The 21,287-nt window shown below is 35.6% G+C and overlaps 1 protein-coding gene across 31 annotated transcripts in view; it reads left to right on the plus strand.

Annotated features, from left to right (window-relative positions):
- FGFR2 (fibroblast growth factor receptor 2) overlaps window positions 1–21,287 on the plus strand; it is a 152,139-nt gene that overhangs the window by 47,092 nt on the left and 83,760 nt on the right. For 21 of the 31 annotated variants that reach the window (XM_087932633.1, XM_087932619.1, XM_026704881.2 and 18 more), the window contains exon 2: window positions 5,452–5,711. In XM_087932633.1, coding sequence (XP_087788759.1) covers window positions 5,537–5,711 — 175 coding nt within the window. In that variant the 5' untranslated portion in view covers window positions 5,452–5,536. Of the gene's footprint in view, window positions 1–5,451; window positions 5,712–20,056; window positions 20,120–21,287 lie in introns of all 31 variants that reach the window. The other 10 variants (XM_087932630.1, XM_087932628.1, XM_087932629.1 and 7 more) reach the window with 1 other exon arrangement.

The raw sequence follows: 21,287 nt of genomic DNA on the forward strand, positions 1-21,287 counted from the left end.
ATAAACACCATGTGAGGCTTTTGCTCAGCCTGAGACTCCAAAAGGGATTATGCTATTGTAGTCAGGAAGCCAGAATTGTGAGGGCAAAAAAAGCATGCTGAGGCTGTATTCCAAACATTGAGATGGGGTCCGTAATGACTCAGAAAAGGCGGTCTCACTATAAGATCATTTCGTAGCAGTGCCAGCAAAGTGGGATGGATAAGTAGTTTGCTTTTGTTTTTTCACCTGTGTGCCTTCTTTAAGATAGGCCCATCTGCTTTAGGAGGTGAGGATGGAGTACCACAAATTGGAAGGGAGAATACTAATGTGTGTTAGAAGAAGAGTAATGTAGTTAAAACTGACTTTGGTATGAATTTAAGAAGACATAATTGCTTCCAGTGCCTGGGAGAGCAAAAAGCTGCTTTCGTTAAGAGAAAAAGAATCATTGAAATTGGGTTCATAAGCCCTTGTCTTAGTTGATACTGGATCTGCTAAGGGATGTTTTTAGAATCCATAGTTGGAAAGGACTGTTTAGACCAACAAGTCCTCACCCCATGTTCTGGACAGCAATCCAAATCGAAGTATCCCCAACAGATGGCTCTCCAACCTTGTTTCAACAAATTGCTCTAATTGATAGGAGGTTTCAAACAGAATCTGCCTATCTATAATTTAAATCCATTCTTCACTGTGTCTGCATGTATGTTAGGGAAAAGGTGTTGTCTTCTATATTTCCAGGAACTTGAAGAATGCCATTCTATTAGAATTATTTCTTCTGTTTATACCAGACTCCATTTTTCTGTTTTGACAAGTATTTAAGGCAGGTACCATATGCAGCCATTACCCTTCCTTCTTCTCAAAGCTAAACACGCCTAATTCCTTCAGTACTTCTCTTTATAGGATATGGGTGCCTTGATTATTGCATTCTTTGTTCCTCGTTGCATTCCCTGAATTTGTCCAAGTTCATTTCAAGCCCTTCAGTATGTCCAGAACTGGACAAAGTACTTAAGGTAAGGTCTGACCTATGCAGAGTAAACTCATCCACCTCTCAAGTTCTACAGAACATATAATATAGGACACTCATTTTCACAACAACTGGCACTCTTGATTTCCACTGGGTTCAATACCTTATTTCTTCTTAGCAAGGTGATGCCAAAGATTGCAGGTTCTGGAAATGCTTAGAAGATTTTTACATAGAACTCGACTCTGCATGTCAATTGTTGTCTATAAGCAATATACAACTACAGAGGTTAAATTATTTCCTATATCCTTTTTTGTGGTACAATACGAGTTTCTTAAGTTTCTTTATGCTTAGAGAAACTTTATGACTGGACAGACTGATTCAGTCTCCCCAGGCTAGAAAGAAGACTTGAGTTCTAGTCCCAGCTTAGCCATGAGAGCCAGTTGGGTGACTTTGGGCCAGTCATTCTCTTTCAGCCCAACCACCCCACAGCATAGGAGGCGGAAAGAGTCTTAGGTATGTTCAACATTCTGAGTTATTTATAGCCATAACAAAGGCTTGATATAAAATAAATAAATGAATAAATAGAAAAGTTCATGAAAAAAGAATCTTGTCCTATCTCTGTTTACTCAAGCATATTATTGAAAAAGATAACATGAAGAATGGAATGCTGGTACTGTTACTGAATTATGGTGTTCTACTTGCAGTATTCAGTTCTACATTAGACAATCAAGACTGAATGTTTTCCTTCCTTTGAGAATATAACATACATTTCCCCCAATCAGGTACCTTTGCAATTAAAACTCTTATCATCTGTAGCCAAAGTAAATAAATGGGTTTTTTAGGCAACATCATTCAATATATTTGTGGACATCAAGTTGGGGAAGAGTTGAAAAACAACAACAACCTGATAATACAATTTTGACCAATGTGTGACAAACCTCAACAAGATTTTGTTTCTATTTCTTTGTAATTGATGAAAGCCCCATGATACTTGAATGCTTTCCTTTTGTGCCCAGAATTATTTTAGAAGTGTGTCTCATTTGTAGTGTAAAAATTATTAAAAGAGAAAAAAGAAGCAAGATGAAAAAGAATTTAGTGAATGAATGAATGAATGAACCTGAAAACCTGGAGAAAATACTTTAATATTCCTGGTAGCACTATATGTATATATATGTATATATATGGAATGCTGTTAATGATAATGCAACTGAGAGGAAGATTATCTTGAAAGTCTATGGCCAAATAACTTAAGGGCTAAGTAAAGATTTGATGTTGCTTTAGTCCAATATTAATTCTGTTTTCTGAGCCCGTTATATGCATCACCTCAAATAATATTTATGATTGTCTTCTTGGTTAGACCAATACAAATAGTCTTCGACTTACTACATTTTGTTTAGTGACCTCACTGAAAAAGTGACTTATGACCATTTTTCCACTTGTGATTGTTGCAGCATCTCCACAGTCAAGTAATCAAAATTCAGACGCTTGGCAACTGGCTCATATTTATGACAGTTTCAGTGTCCTGGATCATATGATCCCCTTTTGCAACCATCTGAATTTAATTTTTAATTAAGAACTGCAACAATTCACTTAACCACAGTGGCAAGAATGGTCATAAAATAGGACAAAACTCATTTAACAAATGACTCACTTATCAACAGAAATGTTGGTCTCAATTGTAGTCATAAGTGAAAGACTACCTGTATTTTGATTTCTATTAGGCAGGCAAGGACTGAGGTGTAAAGAAGTATCTAAGTTCAAACACTGAATTCAAGGATGAAGGGATACATGTGAATCATAATCAAGGGATTGAGTTTACCAGCTTTTTTTTCATCTGGTCTTTCTTCCATTCTGCTGGCATGGGAGTAGAACAGCGGTCTTCGAACTTGACAGCTTTAAGACTTGTGGACTTCAACTCCCAGAATTCCTCCTCCAGTCATATTAGCTTAGGAATTCTGGGGGTTAAAGTCCACAAGTCTTAAAGCTGTCAAGTTTGAAGACCCTTGGGGTAGAACAATCCCTCTATACTTCTCCAGTCATCCTGACTTGCCATACTTAAATGGAAAAAAAGACCCGCTAGGCAGGGACTTCATCCCTTGTATGGTCAGGGCAGCATCTACCTTGTTGAACAAGAATAGTTATAACATCATTGTGGCTAATCCTGAATTCCTGATTTCAGGACTACTCCTTGTATATACAAATGGACATTCCTGCCCACAAATCATGACCTCAAGAAACAGTCTGTCATGTAATAACTTGCTCCAGAGCAGAATCCTCAGATAATTTTGCAGAGAGTAATTGCCTGAAAGGACACTTTATTATATACTTCCAACCAAGTAAGGCCACCGGTCCCTGAACTGAGCATGGAGTTTCTCTATCTTTTATCTTGCAGTGTATGAAGGCATGCACCTTGATAAAGAGAGAATGCTCTAATTGATTCTTGGCCTCCAGCCAATCACAGAAGGGCTGTACAGTGCAAAAATAGAATGCAGTAATTTTGCAAAATGAAACATGATAAGCCTGTGCATGTCGACAATTATATTATTTGCTTAATACAAAATTCTTTAAAAAAAAAAGATATTGTATTTTAAGCAACAATAAAAAATTGAAAAATTACTATGTCAGGGGAAAAAAAACCCTTAGTAAAATCAGATCTCTTTCAGCTTGACTTTTGATGATTTAATGGATTTTGTTTCCTTTTTTTTGTTTTGGTGCAACAAATCCCTGCAGCTCTCTTGGCAAGTTTTCAGAAGTGGTTTGCCATTGCCTCATACCTAGGGCTGAGAAATAGTGAATGGCTGAAAGTCATCTCGTTGACTTCATGCCTAAAGTGGAATTAGAACAATCTTCTGGTTTCTAGCTAGTGCATAACCACAACATAAAGTAGATTTTTAATGAATATAAGTATAGAGATTTCTTGTTAAATACATAATTGGCTTGCCGTTGTCTTATTTATTTACTCAAATGGCCTATAGGCTTGCATTTATTATTGGTCTTCCAGAAAGATGCTAAACAGGTCTAACTGTGGTTTGCCTTTTTACACAGCTAAGGTCTGCTAAGTGTTGCCATCTAGCCATCTGATTGGTTATCTAAAAGCACACAGAACTTTTAACATGTAGTGAAAGTACACATTCCACTTATTTCCCTTATCTAGGGACCATCTTCTAGCCCAGCAATCACTGCTAGTACTTTATATTGCTTGTTTCTGTTTAGTTATTTTCAGTCATGTTAGTATCTTCCAATCAAAAGAGTATGGATTGTGTAAAGTAAAATATGAACATAAAAGAAGCCTCCCACTGACCAGTATATCATTTGCTCATTACTTAAACGTAACAGAAATGGCTAAAAATTAATCGCAACAATAATCACCAAACAATAAACTGAATGCTTTTCTGTGCCTTCTTAAACATTACTTTATTATCAAGTGTAACATATTTCCAGATTATTCAGACAGGAGCGTTCAAATTCTCCATAAAGATCTGAAAAAAATGAATAAACTGATAAGAATATAGAAGTGCCATGAGTGATTATGGATGTAATATATTTGTTAATATATTTCATTAGTCTAGTAATTTGCAATCACTGAGAATAAAGGTCCTTGATTCCAAAAATATCTGCATATAGGATATAGGATTGCTTTGTACCTATAGAGCATATATTTTCAGATACTTTCAGTTAATATTGAAAATTGGAAGCGCTAAGTACTATTATGGTATTTAAATAATTTCATAGGAAGATTACCTATATTTTCACTTTACAGAAACCAAGCATAAAAGTAATTTTAGTAGATTACAGTGTTTATAAACTGTATTATTGTAGGATGAAGATGGTTAACTGTTTAAACCAACATCCATAATTTCACCACAGATAGAAAGCTAGCATATCAGTAGAAAAGGCCAGGCTAAAGCGATTTATTAATTAAATTTTTATGTCACCCATCCCACTGATACAATGGTGTATTTGCTACCTATCTCCTACCTATCTGTAGAAGAAGTTTTATTCCCCTTCCCCTAATATTTGTTGAATTTAATATTTCAGTAAAATCTTAAAGTTCTGTACTGTAGCATATGATATTATGATGGCTTAAACTTGGCTCAGTGATTCATTATGGGAGATAGAATTTAAATTCAAATGTCCCAGGTTTGCCCTTGCCTTTATCAATATAATATGGTATTTGACAATTGTAGCTATCTTTCTTAATTCAAAATTAGGCAGAGGTTTTATTATGTGTAATTTGCTGAAATTTTTGATGGACTGAGGACCTTTGGGAAGAGAAGACTATCTTAGTCAATACTACCATAAATTGATACTTCTTGAACTACTGTATTTATTGCTCTGTTTTGCTCTTGCTACTTATATTTCTATCTCATTTCATGACTTCAAACAAAATTAGGACAGTAGTTGCTTAAGCTGATGATGATTAAAGATACATATTGGGATACATATTTATAAGAATGTAATGTTGTCATTTGGTGATGATCTTAGCTCACATTTTCTCCTTTTCTCTTTAGGAGAATTGGTAGAAGCTGGGAATAAGAAGACATTTACCAACGCTTAAGTGCTGCTTTCAGCCCATGTTTGTTTAGAAGAGGTCAGATGGGATTAAAGTCCACATGGAGTTATGGAAGACAACCACAGACTGGCACTGACAAAATGTTCAGTTGGGATTCATATTGCCGTATCTGCCTGGTGATGATCACCATGGCTGGATTTTCCTTGGCTCGGCCATCAGACAGTCTAGTTGGTGAAGAGACTACATCAGAACCTGGAGGTAAGTCCACTTTTCTGTTTTCTTCTGAACATGATCAGGCATAGGACATTCAGATCATACAGAAGCAGCTATATATCTCCAGCTCCCAAGGTGATGTTTTTCAAAGATGATCAGTTATGGAAAAGTTAACTATGAACGAAGCTGAATATATGTGTCCAAGGATAATACTGCAGGGTCCAATCTGAGTTGGTTACCGGGACCAGAGGTTTTGTCTTCCAAGCTTTCGGATTCACACTGGAGCCCATCTTCAGGAAATTTCTCTCTGGCAGAATGGAGGGGCTCCAGCATGAGTCCAAAAACTTGAAAGACAAAACCTCTGGTTCCAGTGAATGACCCAGATTGGATCCTTCTATTTTTGCTGAGATGTGTCATCATCATTGTTAGTTAATTTTGAGGAAATGAACTGTGACTATATCTATACCTATATATACCTCTTTGAGTTTCACCAGTATGATTAGGGATCCAAGACAGGAGATATACAGAAGAATAATTCAAATGAACGTTAACGATAGATGTAACGCCTGGGACTAATATTTGTGAAATTCATGCTGGCACTTTCAAACCTGCAGATGCTTCTACCTTAAGAAACCTTGATAACTTTTTGGTTAAGGAGATTTGAATTATTACTAATTCAAATCTCTAATTATTACTTTTATCTCCTTATCTATTGTTTGTTTTGTCTAACCTAAATAAGTCTTTTTTTAACTGATGATTAATTTTAAATTATGTGATCAATCACATTTATAAATCATTTTTTAAGGCATTCATTCTAAAACAAAGCATTTGTCATGTCTTTCAAAAAACAAGAAAGATTTCTCAACTGTAATAATCATGCATGTTGGATTCTGTCCAGTATTTTACAATATGCTTAGCTTATATATAATTTTCTAACAATAATATTAAATTTTGCATATTACAAAAATCTTATTTGGAAGAGAGGGAAGTCCTATTTATTTTGGTTTACCTTTTCTCCAAATTAATGTGTTTAGTTTAATAAAAGGGAACCCATGATTCAAAATGGTTATAAATTCTATTTTATCACTATTGATGCTGAATATTACTAAAGAAGATTTTTTTCCACAGAATATCTTTGCCATTTTCACAATAGTTGAGGATTTCTTTGTTGACTTAGCCTTCTTTTAAACCCCTTATTCTGTTTGTCTAAGGCCCAGAAAATGCAGTGGGAGGAACTTTGTGGTGAGAAAAATCTATACCCCAAGAAAAAGGCATACAAAGGTCCTCATGTAGAATGGTTTATAACTATTGAGGTTTTCATTTGAACATTCTGTGGACTACTGTTACTTGTTTCCCTTGGACATAAAATAGCTGCTATGTTGCACAGTCTTCAGTTAAGAACAAAACCAGACTGATGGGGCCACATTTGGCCCATGGAAACTGATCTTTCTGCTGGCTTTCTAGCAAGTTTTTCTTATTCCTTCAAAGCCACAGAAAAAGCCTGTGGTGCACATGCCCACAAAGTTCTGCTGAAATCTAAACAAAATCTCCATGCTTGGGCCTGCCAAAAAAATATGGATGACTGACAATACTTGATATTGTTGTAATATTTTCTACAAAGAAAGATTTTTATGGCCTTGTTAATTCCAAACTCGCATTTTGACAATTGTTCTGTTTTCTTGTGTTCCCCAAACTGTAGTATTTATGGAATGTTAAGATGATGTTTTTGATTATAGTGTATTTATTGAATGCACATATGTTTTTATTATTCTGTGTATAATCAATGCTCCTACACCTCCAAATCTTCTGAGCCTCTCAGGGGATCGGTGCATTTTTAATATAGATGTTATCTTGTAGTACAATGAGCTAACACATTTATATTAACTGACCTGTTAAACAATCTTGTCAGGGTAATGTTTATGAAATGTGTCTTTTCCCAGATGTTTTATGCAGAAGGTGAGGCCTCTGCATATCATAACATTTCTTGGCTCTCGCCCCCCCCCCTTCTTTTTTGCTCAGTTCGTTAGAATACAAGTATGATTGGAGCTTTTTCTCCTCATATATAAAATTAGGCTTCCCTGACATTAAGAATTACATAATTTTCATAGTCGTTTAAGTGCTTTTCTAGAAAAAGAATATACTATAGTATAGAAATTATGCACTACCCCAATAAAACCGGTGTCTTTTTGTTGACTTTTTATGAGAGTGAAGGTTTACTATGTTTTTATGTCATTTGCCTTGAAGAGGTTTACAAATGTAAGATGATATTATCAGGTGAATCTCATAGTTGCTTGCTTGGAGACTATAGCAGATCTCTACATCTTGAGGTAGAGCTGTTTTTCCAATGAAGGTTTGGACTTTTATATCCAAAGCCTGTGCTTTTCCACTTAGCCACAGCTCTTCCTCAGGATTGTTTCCTGCTTCCTGCAATCTGGCAGCCTTCAGAATCCTCATTCATTTCTTCACGTTTACTGTTCCCAGCATTTAATTATGCTGTGTATATGTTTCCTTATATATATCAGCTATATATCACAGTGGGAAAAATAGTGAAACTTACATGAATTAATGTAGCAAAAGGTGTGTAGAATTATTCTGATGTCCTTTGGAAAAGGATAAAAATCTATGCCAAACATCTAATTGAGAAGTTTTACAATTGGATTGAAAACAATAATATCCTGGCTGAAGAACAGGCTAGAAGATCTACTAGGACCAAGTGATAATCCCACAACTCCTGCTAATTGTAATATACCTTTGGATCCAATTGGATCTTTAGGCAGCTTTTGTGGATTTCAAATCTGCATTTGACTCCATATTGAGAGAATTATTTTGGAACGAATTGCTATCTACCAATATAAATACAGAGTTACTTTTACTAATCATCTTGGTAACAATACAAACCTGAAGGTAAGATGTGATCCCCAAGGGTAGCTAACCAACTCAAATTTTAACAGCATGAGGAGTAAAGCAAGGCTGTATCTCTGCTCTATTACTCCTTTACACTCCTGAACTCAGTTACACATCATCTCAATGAAGGTAATTTTTACCCACCAAAATTAGTTTATAGAGGCTTTTTAGTCCTCCTATATGCTGACAACATGGTTATTATGTCATGAACTGTGACAAAGATGCAAAGAGAATTTAGGTCCTTTGCTCAAAATTGTGAATTAAAAAAAAATACTGATAAATTACCCCCAAATCCTCCAAGTTCTGACCTTTAACAAAGGATCTAATATTTATCATCAGTATAGCAATGGCAATAATATTTAATAGGTCAAATGCTTTAATTACTTGGAGTTACTTTTCATTTTTTGGTATGGAGGGACCTACACTTGGTTCATATTATAAGTTGTTCAGAAGAGTGAAACAGGTGTATTGTTCTTTTATCTCATTAAAGGTGTCCATTATATTTCGGTTGCACTAAAATATTTTGAGGCAAAAGCTGTGGCACAACTATTATATGGTATTCACTACCATAACCGCACCCAAAAGGGTACTTTCTCAAGTTCTTAAGATCATGCAAGTTCCTAGATGTGTATTTAATTCAGTATTAAGACTAGAGAAAGGAATTACAAGGATAGAAGTCAGGATCAGTATGGTTATTTTTAATTATTTGCTAAGATTATTCCTTAATCCGGCAGCTTGACATTCCTCATTAACAGAAATAGCTTCCAATTTACCTGGAAAATATCCATTACAAATAGAAAAACTGGCAGCCTTGGATTTTCTAATGAAGCAATACACGAGATGGAATATGGCCAAGCCAAAAAAAATTGCTGAAGGAAAAGGTTCTTGATACAGGATGGCAACGTTGCTTTAGCACCAAGGCTACATAGGCCTTGGAGACTGATTTTTATCACCAAAGGTACATCCCTATGAAGTCACTATTACCCATCATGTAGCACAGCCTTGTGCTACAAGAGCAAGACAAGACAATATTGATCCACAACACTATATTTCATTATATGTCTGTGGACATTCTCAGTCATTCAGGTCATGGTTGTCACAAAAGTACTTTTTCAAAAGGCAACTCGACCTTGTTTTCCTTTGAAGACATTTCAGTTCTCATCCAAGAAGCTTCTTCATGTCTGATTTCTTTTGTTGATTCCTTCAAAATTCTTCCTCCACTCCTTTCTTCCTCTCTGACTTATTTTTGATTGCCATCTTTAACATACCTTTTGTGCGTGTTTGTGCATACACATACATTACATGCACTTTTTATTTATTTAAAACATTTATATACCCACCCATCTTCTAACCAACTCCTAAGTATGTATGTATGCTTACACATATTGATCAAAGACCTTGTTTGTTTGTTTATTTTATTACATTTATTTATTTATTTTATTTATTAAACTTATATGTGCCCATCTCACCTAGAGATGACCAGTGGTGGGATTAAAATGTTTTTGCCACCTGTTCAGTGGGCGTGGCTTGATGGGTGCGCTTTGTGTGCGTGCATATTTTGCATGCATGTGTGTACCAAACGTGCACTTTGTGCAAGTGCAGAAGTGTTTGTGTAGGAACAGAGGTATTCTAATTTACTTCCTGCAAGCCTGCACAATCCTGGTCGCTTCAGCAGCTGCCACACGGTGCTATTTTGTGCTGCGCAAAGCAGCTGCGCTTCAAATTCAGCGGATAAAGGTGAGTATGGAAGCCCGGGTGGGCAGGTGCCAGCAGAGCAGTAGAGAGAACTAGTTTGGTCTCTGCTGCTCATGGCTCCTACCGGCTCTCCAGAACCGAGCAGAACCGGTCGAATACCACCACTGGAGATGACTCATCTAGGCAGTTTACAACCAATAAACCGTAATACAGATGTACCTACCAGTCTTTGGGAGAAGAACAGTCTTAAGTATGGTTGGAGAAGCCACTCTTTCTGCATGTACCTGAGCATAAATCAATTATATGTTCTGGCTTCTTTCTGCCACTGTGAGGCCTAGCATCCAGCTAGCCAGTACTCTCTCTAACTCTAGCTCAATCTCTAGTTCCATATCTACAAATACATTTCTAAATGTGTGTGTCCAGGTTTTTTTTTTTTTTTTGGGGGGGGGAGGCATATAGTTCTTCATATTCTTGATTATATAGCATTATTTATTCATGAACTGTTCCTATGCATCCTTGCCACCTTTAAAGCAGAATGCATGATATTATAAAATACGACTGACTATTTTAGCAAATAAGAGAACCATTTGTTGGCATCACAGTAGGATTATACTATTAATGTGATTTCAGGAAAGATTTATCTTCTGTTCAGAGAGTGTGTTTTCAAAGTACATTGCCTCTGGAGTAGATAGTGCCAAATTGAGATCTTACAAACATATGGAGTTACTGAGAAAACATCTGCTTCTTTTCCTGGGGCAGAACTTATATTTGCATATAGAAAACCATTTCAGATTGGGACAATGAAGAATTACTGGAGGAGAAAAAAAGTGAATGTGTGCAATGGGATAATAAGAATGTTTATGTGGCAGATGTGATAGAGTTATTGGGGGAGAGGCAATGATAATGGCATTTTGTAGAAGAGAGCTTGTTTTATTACACACACACATACATACACACACACACACACACACATATCAAATGAAGCACATACACAGGTGGAGTCAAGCCCCATAGCCCAATGTTTTATTACTTAATGCATTATACTGTATGCATGTAGACATATGCATACATGGTTCTATTTTAATATACATAATGCTGCTCTTTTATTATTGTCATTTGGGGCTTTTGATGTAATAACCTGATGAAAAAAATATATTTATATGCTGGAGAAACTGAAAGACCTTTCAGCATTTCTTAAACCATATATTTGTGTAAGATTGCAGTTTCAGACTCAGTATTATTATAAAGCAGCTAATTTATTAAAAGAATTAATGGTGAAATCTGGTGATTAATCCAAGGAAAGCATGCATGGATTCATGCCAGAAGAAATAGAATTTTACAGAAGATTGAATTTGAATAGTCACAGTATTGTAATTCTCCTAAGATTATATTAGAATTACATGCACTTTTATCTAATAAACAGTTATACCCATTTAGCATCATTATATCTTTCTTATTTTTTTACTTACTATTTATTGCATATATTAGCGTTTATTCAACTCCCAAAGCTCTGAAAGTGTTATACTAATCAGTGGTTTGAAACATTGTATAACTACAAGAGAGTCAAAACAATATGAGCAATAAACAATATCAAAAGCTCTGTGATCAAAACAAACTCAAAAAACCCATATTGTAAAAATATGGGTTAACAGTTAATATATAACTGTTAATACAACACATAATTCAGTTAGTGAGTGTTTAAGAGGTTAAATAAACTAACTCATTTTGGAATTGTACTTGAATTGTAAATTCAAAATACAATAAGTGAAATTGAATGTTTAGTATTTGCTATTCTGAACAAACCTATTACAATCACGGAAAAGCTCCTGTGAACTTCACTTATGCCAGGATTTTTAAAATAGAATTTTAACTTAAAGTCAATTAAGAAAGTGCAAATATACCCAAGATTAAAAGATTTGCAAGCACTCTTTTCAGCTTGAGTTTAAACACATCTCTAGGGTTCTGAGAAAACTTGGGAGATTAGAATATGTGGCTAAATATATATTTTCATTCAGGAATGATTTGTAGAATCTAATCAATTCACTAAAATTGCAGATATTGCGGTATATCAAACCCATCACGGCTAAAGATACTCTGGGAGAATTTGAATCACCTTATCCATTCTGTGTTTGCTTGTCTTCTGTCTTTCTTTCTTTGTTTGCATAGATTAGACATTGATGGAATCTTGTTTTAAGAACAGCCCTCGGGCACTGCTAGCATGCACCTGATCAATCATGTTTGCACTCTGGTCCATGTTTGTTGGAAGCACGCCACTGCATTGTGTAGAGTTGAGTGTGTTGCTAGGTGTAGTCCACATACCCTTCATCACAGATTGCTCATTGTTCAAGAGCGTTCTGTGGGTAGCACAAATAATTGCCGAGACTGGTTATATGTAGTTTACAAATTCCCAGTTGTAACTTTTATTTTATTTCCTGTTGATTTGATTAGTATACCAATAATCATATTTTTCTTTTAAATTACATACTTAATCAGTTTAATCTATTTTCCCCCAATAGTCAACTTGCCAGACAACTTTGTGCAGATGATAAAGCAAAATATGTTATGCAAATAACTTGTCAGAATTTTCCCGGATGTTGTAACTAAATGCGTGTTACATTCATATTTTGTGGATTGGAAAATAAGTAGAAATAATTTTATGTCATTAATTCATTTGATACAATGTTACACTATGATGTTTAACAAGCTACTTGTAGCTGAACTGTAGAGGAAGAATGTAGCAAGTACATCATTGTAAGTATTAGGTTTTTCTCAACTCAAGGTGTGGATGGCAAGACCCTAATATTGATTCTTTCTTACTGCAAAATACAAAATGTTCTAGTTCTTTAGTTCAACTTAAGATATTGTACTATTAGACTATTATACAATATTGGGGTGCATTGAAGAGTGGAGTCAGCAGTTAAAGAGTTGGAAAGCTCAGAAGCCAGGTTCCAGCCCTAACTGCTGCATGATGGTGTAAGCTCCCATTATTTGCCAGTTCCTCTCCACTCCTGCATGCAGTTTGAAAGCATGAAAATGTGAGTAGATAAATAAGTACCACTTTGGTGGGCTGGTAACAGCGTTCTGTACAGTTTGGCATATAGACATGCTATCCACATTACCATGGACATGTCTTCAGACAAGCTGGCTCCCTCAACTAAGAAATGGAGATGAGCACCGCCCTAGAGTTGAACATGAACATGGCTGGACAGGATAAACCTTTATCTTTATTATATTAGTAATTTCTATAACATTTCCTACTCATTTCTGAGTTCCAGTATTTTTTAAAACGATTAAAGCAGTTGAACAAGCATTCAGAAGACTTAGGATCAAATATTTACTCAATTGGGTATCAGCCACTATTCTCAAATCAAGTACTCATAGTGTTGTTCTGGAAGATAAAAAGTGAAAAGTTCTCCATATATATGTGTAGGTGTGTGTGTGTGTGAGAGAGATATGTGTTTGTGTAAATTTAATAAGTTAGAAAACAAATAAAATAACAAGTTATTCTCAATAAAATCCAGTCAGAGTTCTACCCCATCTTCTTACTATTGTAGTTTGTCATCATGTGTATTTTTCTTGTATTTTATACTTTTGATATATACAGACATATTTTAAATAGAAAGTTGGCTAGCATCGCCATTGAACTTAGGCCTAATATTGCTGTCTAGGGATAGAATAGAGGCCAGAGATTCCAGTTCTTTGTTTCTCTTTTGCGGGAAGCATTAGTCTTTCTGAACCCACATTTTAAATTTTATAATTTTTGGTATTAGATGCGATCACTGTTGATCAGATTACAGAGGCTAAATTTTGATTTTGGGCAGGTTTATGATTAGGAAAATTGCCTTTTAGTGTCTTTTTTTTCTTAATGAAATTTTAGCTACAGTTATATGTATGTATGTATGTATATATGTATATACACACACATGTGTATACACATACACACACACACACACACGTGCACACAAAGTATGTATGTGTGTAAACCAGCGCTGCCTGATGACAATTCCATGGTCATGTGGTTGGCATGACTAAACGCCAAAGAATGTATGTATGTATGTATGTATGTATGTATGTATGTATGTACATATGTATGTATACATTCTTTCATCACTATTGTCTAGCAGTGTAATGTGCTTTGTGACTCGGGAAGAGTGTCTTAAATTTGAGCCACATTCTTGCCATTCAGAGAATACTAATGAAGTTAAACCTTAATGATGGCAGGTTTTACTGAGGTCCCAGGTTGAAAGGCAGCTGAGTTGAACTGAATAATTAGTTTGTACATATAGTTGATAAATAGCAAGCTCACTGATGACCTTTTCTCACCCATGTTGTCTGTAAGGAAACCTGCTGAGCTAGTTAATTTGGTCTCTGGCATTTAGCTTCCTTTTCTCTTTACCGCTGATGTTCAGGCTAACTATCCCTTGGTTTTTAAATAATACAAACACTATTTTGAATTCTTTCATTTTGTTAAAATGTCATTTAAAATCCACTCCCCCTGGGACATCTTAAGCACTTAGCTTTAGATTGAGTATTGACTAATTTCAAAGAAGTAATAGGTTTATGTACTCTGAACCAAAGCACCCAAAAGTTAATTGGCCATAATCCAGCATGTCTTGTTTTATTATGAATGCTCTAGAAGTGAATATCTGAATTGTTACATTGAAGAACTGAAACCAATTAACCATCGGGCTTTAAAAGTAAATATTTTGAAAGATCTTTTTTTTTTCCTGAATAGATTGAAGATACTAAATTACCGGATTTTGAGGACTCAGTTGTGTACTCCTCAGACCCTGTTACAATGGGAAGCATCTGTCTCTCTTTTTCCATTTTTCACTTTTTTTTTTTAGTTGCTAAGTTTTAATGATGATTTCAGGAAATTAATTTCATTGCACCTTAGTATTCTGAAGGAAATGTTAGCTGACCGTCAGGGAGAATTTTGCTAAAGGGAAAATTATTGAGTGATAGGTTCTCATTGAAGCTTTTGTGGATGATACACATTTTTCCAGCATTACTGTCAAACTTTTTCTTCATTTAGATCAGGAGTGTCAAACTTGTGTCTCACAGTGATGTCACATGACCTCACTAACCTGAGCGTGGGTATGGCAAGCACTTGATGCATCTGGCCTGTGGCCTGTGAGTTTGGCAGCTCTGATTTAGATCCCTTGCTATCTGTAAAATCAATCTTTTTTTAAATGGAACTATCAGTTTTATTTTTCTTGTATTTATGTTTTTTGCTTTTTAAATTATACAATGTCAGACTGTTTCCCCCCCCCCCCAATCAATACTGCTTTTAAAATTTGTTTATCATAAGCCAACTAATGAATCTAACATTGTGAAGCAGCATATAAATATAATTGAAGAACGAATTCTGGATATAATTTCCTTTGATTTTTTTTGTTTATAATTCAGTGATAGATGAATGTGGGGTATACTGAAGTCCCAGATTTCTATCCAGACAGGCATGGTAAAAAATAGAACCTAACTGAAAGCCAAGAACATCACCCAGTTCTATATTTCACTTTCTCAGTTTTGGGTGCTGGTAGTGAGATCACTGAATTTGGGACTCCTTAATATTGGGAAATTCCTATTTCTTATATTTAAACTTATGTTTAATATTATTTCTATTGTAAGCTTTTGACAAAATAAATAAATAAATAAAAATAAAATAAAAATTGGGAACTAATGGTAAGGTAAGTGTATTTAACCTAGTAGAAATTTTATTTTTGACTCCTCTCCTTTTCATCTAGTTATCATTGATATGGTAGGTTTGAAAACATGTGTCTGAAAAATATAGCTTGCAGGGCTTGCTAGTAGAATTGTTAGACCATCCTTCTCATTTTATCCTTTGGTCATTTCAGGTAGGTTTCTTAATTCCCAATGTCATTGCACTGGGTAAAGCAGTGATATAAAACAGGGAGATTTTTTGGTTCTTTTGTTAGGGGAATATATATACTTTCTAATAAGAAAGCATGATTTCTATGTTTCCTAACATGATGTGTTTTCTGAAAGACACAAATAAAAATAAGTAAAAAGTAGCCAACTTGAAGATTATCTGCATGGATGGATATTTAAAATGAGTGTTCCTTGGTGCTCTCTGAGCTTAGATGATGTTACCTAGTTTGGGTAATATCATCAGATGATGTTACCTAGTTTTGGGTAATATCATCAGATGATGTTACCTAGTTTTGGATAATAAACATCAGCAAGAAAACAGCCAAGCTCAGAGAACACCAAGGACCACACATTTCAACCCTGAGCTACACATATTTTCCTTTATTGATATTCAAAATTCTGTTCATAGAGACAACAGATATTTTATTCCTTTTGGTCCTTATATCTTATTGACTCATAATCCTTCATTCTTCGCAGCAGTTGGTAATAAACTGTGGTGATACCACAATGATGGCATTTGCATGATGACACCATTATACATATACCCTAATTACATACTTGTGTCATCGGATGCAAGTATATATATTATGTTATAGCATTTAAAATATGACATCATTACATGTGTCCTCATTTGCCTCGTTGATCCTCTAGGATTGTCATGAGTTTTTATGTTTCCTATAGATTAATCATGAAAATGTGGTGGCCTATGGTGAAGATGCTCACCTCCCATTTGAAAGGTCGAGAGTTCAATCCTAGATAGCCGCAGGTATTTCTCTTGTAAGGTGCACACACAAAAAATATCTGCTGTGAACTCCTCATTGCGGTCATTAAAAAGAGATATTTTTAAAATCAGGAAAATGAATTTTTTTTTTTAAATAACATTGTTTATTGAAGTTTGGAAATGTGGTGTTAGCTTTCAGTAATGATTTGCAGGTAAATTTAAGCTACAGATACTGAAAATATGCTTTCCACGAAAATTCTAGCAAGACAATGCTTTAAGAGAAGCTGTTGTAAATCCAAAACTAAGCAAGAGAGAATTAAAGTAGTACAATAATGTGTGCATCATTACAATATTTTCTAGACATTCGTTTTCCAAGTTTGCTAAAAACCATTTTAATTTCCTTCCATTTTTAATTTTTAATTTAACTTCAAAAATGTTAAATATTTTATTCGGAAATGCTTTTTGCAAAGAAATTACTTGTGCAATTTATATATTGCTAATCAAATAGAATATCCAGGAAACTGTTGTTTTGAAAATGTTAAAAGATTGTAGGCAATTTTTCTTTCTGATCTTGAAACAATGCCATGATACTATTTCTGTGATCATAGGAAAGCATCCAACTTGTCCCAAAGCCAATTAATTAAAATGCTTCCTTGTACTTACATTGATGTATTGAACAACATTTCAGAAAAGTACAATAAAGGCCATGGTTCTGTGTTCACATACTTGGGAATAGCAACATTAAACTTAAAGAAACTTCTGTCTGAGTAAATTAGCATTGAGCATCACTGTTCAAGGATACACACATACGTATAAACACCCACAAATACAGGTTACATTCCTTTAACAATGTTTGCATTTCCTACATTGGATGAGGAGAGTACATCTTTCTTCTGTCCTGGCCACTTTTTACAGAAGCATGATTGAGAACATTTTAACAAACTGAATCACTGTTTGGTTTGGTGGTAGTCCCTCAGAGAAAAAGTCCATACAGAGAGTGGTGAGTACAGTGGAGAAGATTATAGGAAGCTCGCTTCCCATTATTCAGCATACTGCTTATAAACAGTGGTGGGATCCGACCTGTGTAACTATTGGTTTGGTGATTTATGTTTTGCGTGCACCTGACATGTGCTGCGCGCATGTGAGAAACATCATCAGCTTGCTACCTGGACAGCTGAGCAGCACTGCGTGTGGTTGTGCAGCTTTTTTCCTGCTTTTTCAACAGCAGCTGTGCCACGCAAAGCAGCTGAAGTTGAAAAAGCAGGAAATAAAGGTCAGGTAAGAGCCCGGGCGGGTGGGCCGACCAAAATAGCAGCAGATATAGAACCGATTCTATGTCTGCTGCTCTTCAGAGCTACTGGTTCTACACAGCCGGTCAGAACTGGTAGAATCACACTCCTGCTTATAAGTGCTATGTGCTTAGAGCTTGAAGCATTGTTAGATATGCCACATACCCACTTCATGGTCTGTTTCTGTTGCTCCGTTCTGAGAGGTGGTTTCGAAGCATTTATAGCGGGACTATAAGATTATGTAACAGCTTTGTTCCTTATGCCATCCGCCTTGTAAATTTGCAGGATTCATGTATATGTATAATATTCCAACTAGAGTATGATTTTTTTCTGTATCATATATGTGTATGTGTGGGTATGTGGGTATATGTATAATCTTTATTTTTTGAGAGCTGAATGCAATGAAATTGCATTGCAATGTATGCTGATTAGTGTACATTTCAAGTGAAAATATAGTTCTATTCTACTCTGTATTCTTAATGCAAGGGGACAGGAATGACTTATTTATTATTTCTGTAATAGTTATTAGAACTATAAGATAAATTGGTTATTTTCATATCCACCAATCAAATAAATTATTAATAGACTCAGTTTAGCTAAAACGATTTTAGCTAAAGAGCCATTTTTGCAGGGCAAGTAGTAACTTGCGAGGCTTTAGATAAATTGAATGAAGGCTGCTTTTAACTTCAAATTCCCTAATTTGATACCATTACTAAGGAACAAGCCTGAGCATTTTTAATGTATTTATACTGGAACTAGCTGTAGTGAGTCAGATTACTGGAAAGAATATTTTCATATATGTTAAATAATACTTGTTTTGTAACTACCAGCCTCTGCCCATCCTCTTTCTTAGGTTATCAGCTTTTGCTCAGAGGGTTCTTCTGCTAACATGGTGTGGAGATGCCCTACTACCTTTTTATAGGGTTATAATAAGTCTTATAATAAATACACTTGTGTTTCATCCACAGTTCACTATTGAGGCAACCTAGTTCTGCCTTTAGCTGTTCCAATTTCAAAATAGTGTCTTAGGTTTTCTTCTGATTGGTTTGTTTTGGCATACAGATGCCTCATTCCCAATCTTCAGTCAGGGTGGCACCTGTCTGGGTCCCATTGGTTGATTAAGGCTACGGGGACATGTCTGTCTTTCTGGTCTGTTGGCCTACAGTCCATGCCCATTTTGATTTAGGCTGCAGGATAAATTAGAGGCATAGAATCCTTGATCTTATGATCTGCAAAGTCTCATTTGCTCATTAAGTGAGCTGTTTGTACACCCTGGTAGGAAGACCCCTAGTTCTTTTATGAATAATGTGTTCAGAAGTCTTTCCTGTAGACTTGTCTGATAAAAAAGGGGGATATTGCTAATCAATTTAAACTGGGAAAAATGTAGTAAGAGCTTCTCATGTTGATAAAAGTGATATCTATTATCAAAACAGGGAACAGATTCTTCATGAGATGGAGATATCTAGCCCTTTTCATTGAAAGATCAGGTGGAAACAGGCAACTTTTGCCATCTTAAAACTCTTTTGAGTAGAATTGTTGGAATTTCTAAGTTGCCTTATATTCTGATATACAGTAGATACATTGTTAAACAGGTTGTCCCATGATTTAACTCTGGGGAAAAAAGTCTTACATGCTGATGGTTCTGTCCCAAATTCCTATATGAAACATTTTCTTCAGCATTTATTGAACTGATTTAGCAGGTTTAGGTTAAACTGACTGGATTCTACCTCAAGTTGAGGTGACAGAAAGATGAGCAAACCTGTCTAATAGTTTTCTAGTAGACAGATCAATAGATTAGAGGACAGATGATGATGAGTGGAAGGGAGATGTCTCAGAACTCTATGCACATTTCTTCCCTCTTCCCTCTCCATTCTTTTGTCCAACTACAGGTAGTCCTCAAATTACAACAGTTCACTTAGTGATCATTCAAAGTTACAACGGCACTGAAAAAAGTGAGTTATGACCATTTTTCACACTTATGACTGTTGCAGCATCCCCATAGTCATGTGATCAAAATTCAGATGCTTGGCAACTGACTCATATTTATGACCATTGCTGTGTCCCAAGGCAATGTGATCAGCTTTGGCGACTTTGTGACAAGCAAAGTCAATGGGAAGCCAGATTCATTCAACAACTGTGTTACTAACTTACCAACAGTAATGATTCACTTAACAACCATGGCAGGAAAAGTCCATAAAATGAGGCAAAATTCACTGAACAAATGTCTCACTTAGCAACAGAAATGTTGGGCTCAATAGTGGTCATGTCAAGGAGTACTTTTAATTTGTGTTATTTTTGGAAGTAGGACCACTTCCAGTGTTGAGAAATAGCCCAAATGACAGGTGACCTCTAGAGTATTTTAGAAATGGGTCCTTTCTTGCATTATTGCAGATCCTTTTATATTAGGATTTTAATTGTATTATTTTATTATTTATGGGATGCAATGTCAAATTCACCATTATCTATGGAAATTAATAGGGCAGGAGTCCCAACCCTGGTTTGTGGACTGGTACTGGGCCACGGCATGCCAAAAACCGGGATACACAAACCAGTGCAGGGAGCATGTGAAACAACACCTCTTCCAGTCCCTCTTTCCATGGAACAGGTCCCATTGCCCAAGAGGTTGGGGGCTGCTGTAGTAGGGGATTCTGGGCAATTTATTCTATCCATTTGCTCAACTACTTTCATAGGCTTATAGTTACAGAATATCATGGAAGGAAGGGGCTGCTCAGAATATTCTTTTTAGCTCTTGGGAGACATGTATATTCATCAATTAAACAAGTAGCAGATGGCAGCAACTGGAAATCTTGCCCAAATTCCGATTAGCAGTTGAAAAGAAACTTGATCTTTGTATTAAGTGGCTATATAAATGCAATAAACCAACAAACAAATTCACAGGAAGTCTCAAGACTGTACTGTAGCCTGAACTGCACTCTATAAGCATTTCCTTCTCTCTGCTATGTGACTTGCGTGCTGAACACAAAGTTCAACTCCAAGATAGATATCAGGGTAGTTCAACCTGCATGCAACTTTTTCATACTGTGACTAAGAAAATTGTATGGATATATTTAGGTAGTCACCATAAGTTGAACTCAAGTCAGGGACATCATCATACTACCT

This window comes from Pseudonaja textilis, chromosome 4, assembly GCF_049901715.1.
Source record: "Pseudonaja textilis isolate UNSWEBS1 chromosome 4, rPseTex1.2, whole genome shotgun sequence".
NCBI lineage: Eukaryota > Metazoa > Chordata > Lepidosauria > Squamata > Elapidae > Pseudonaja > Pseudonaja textilis.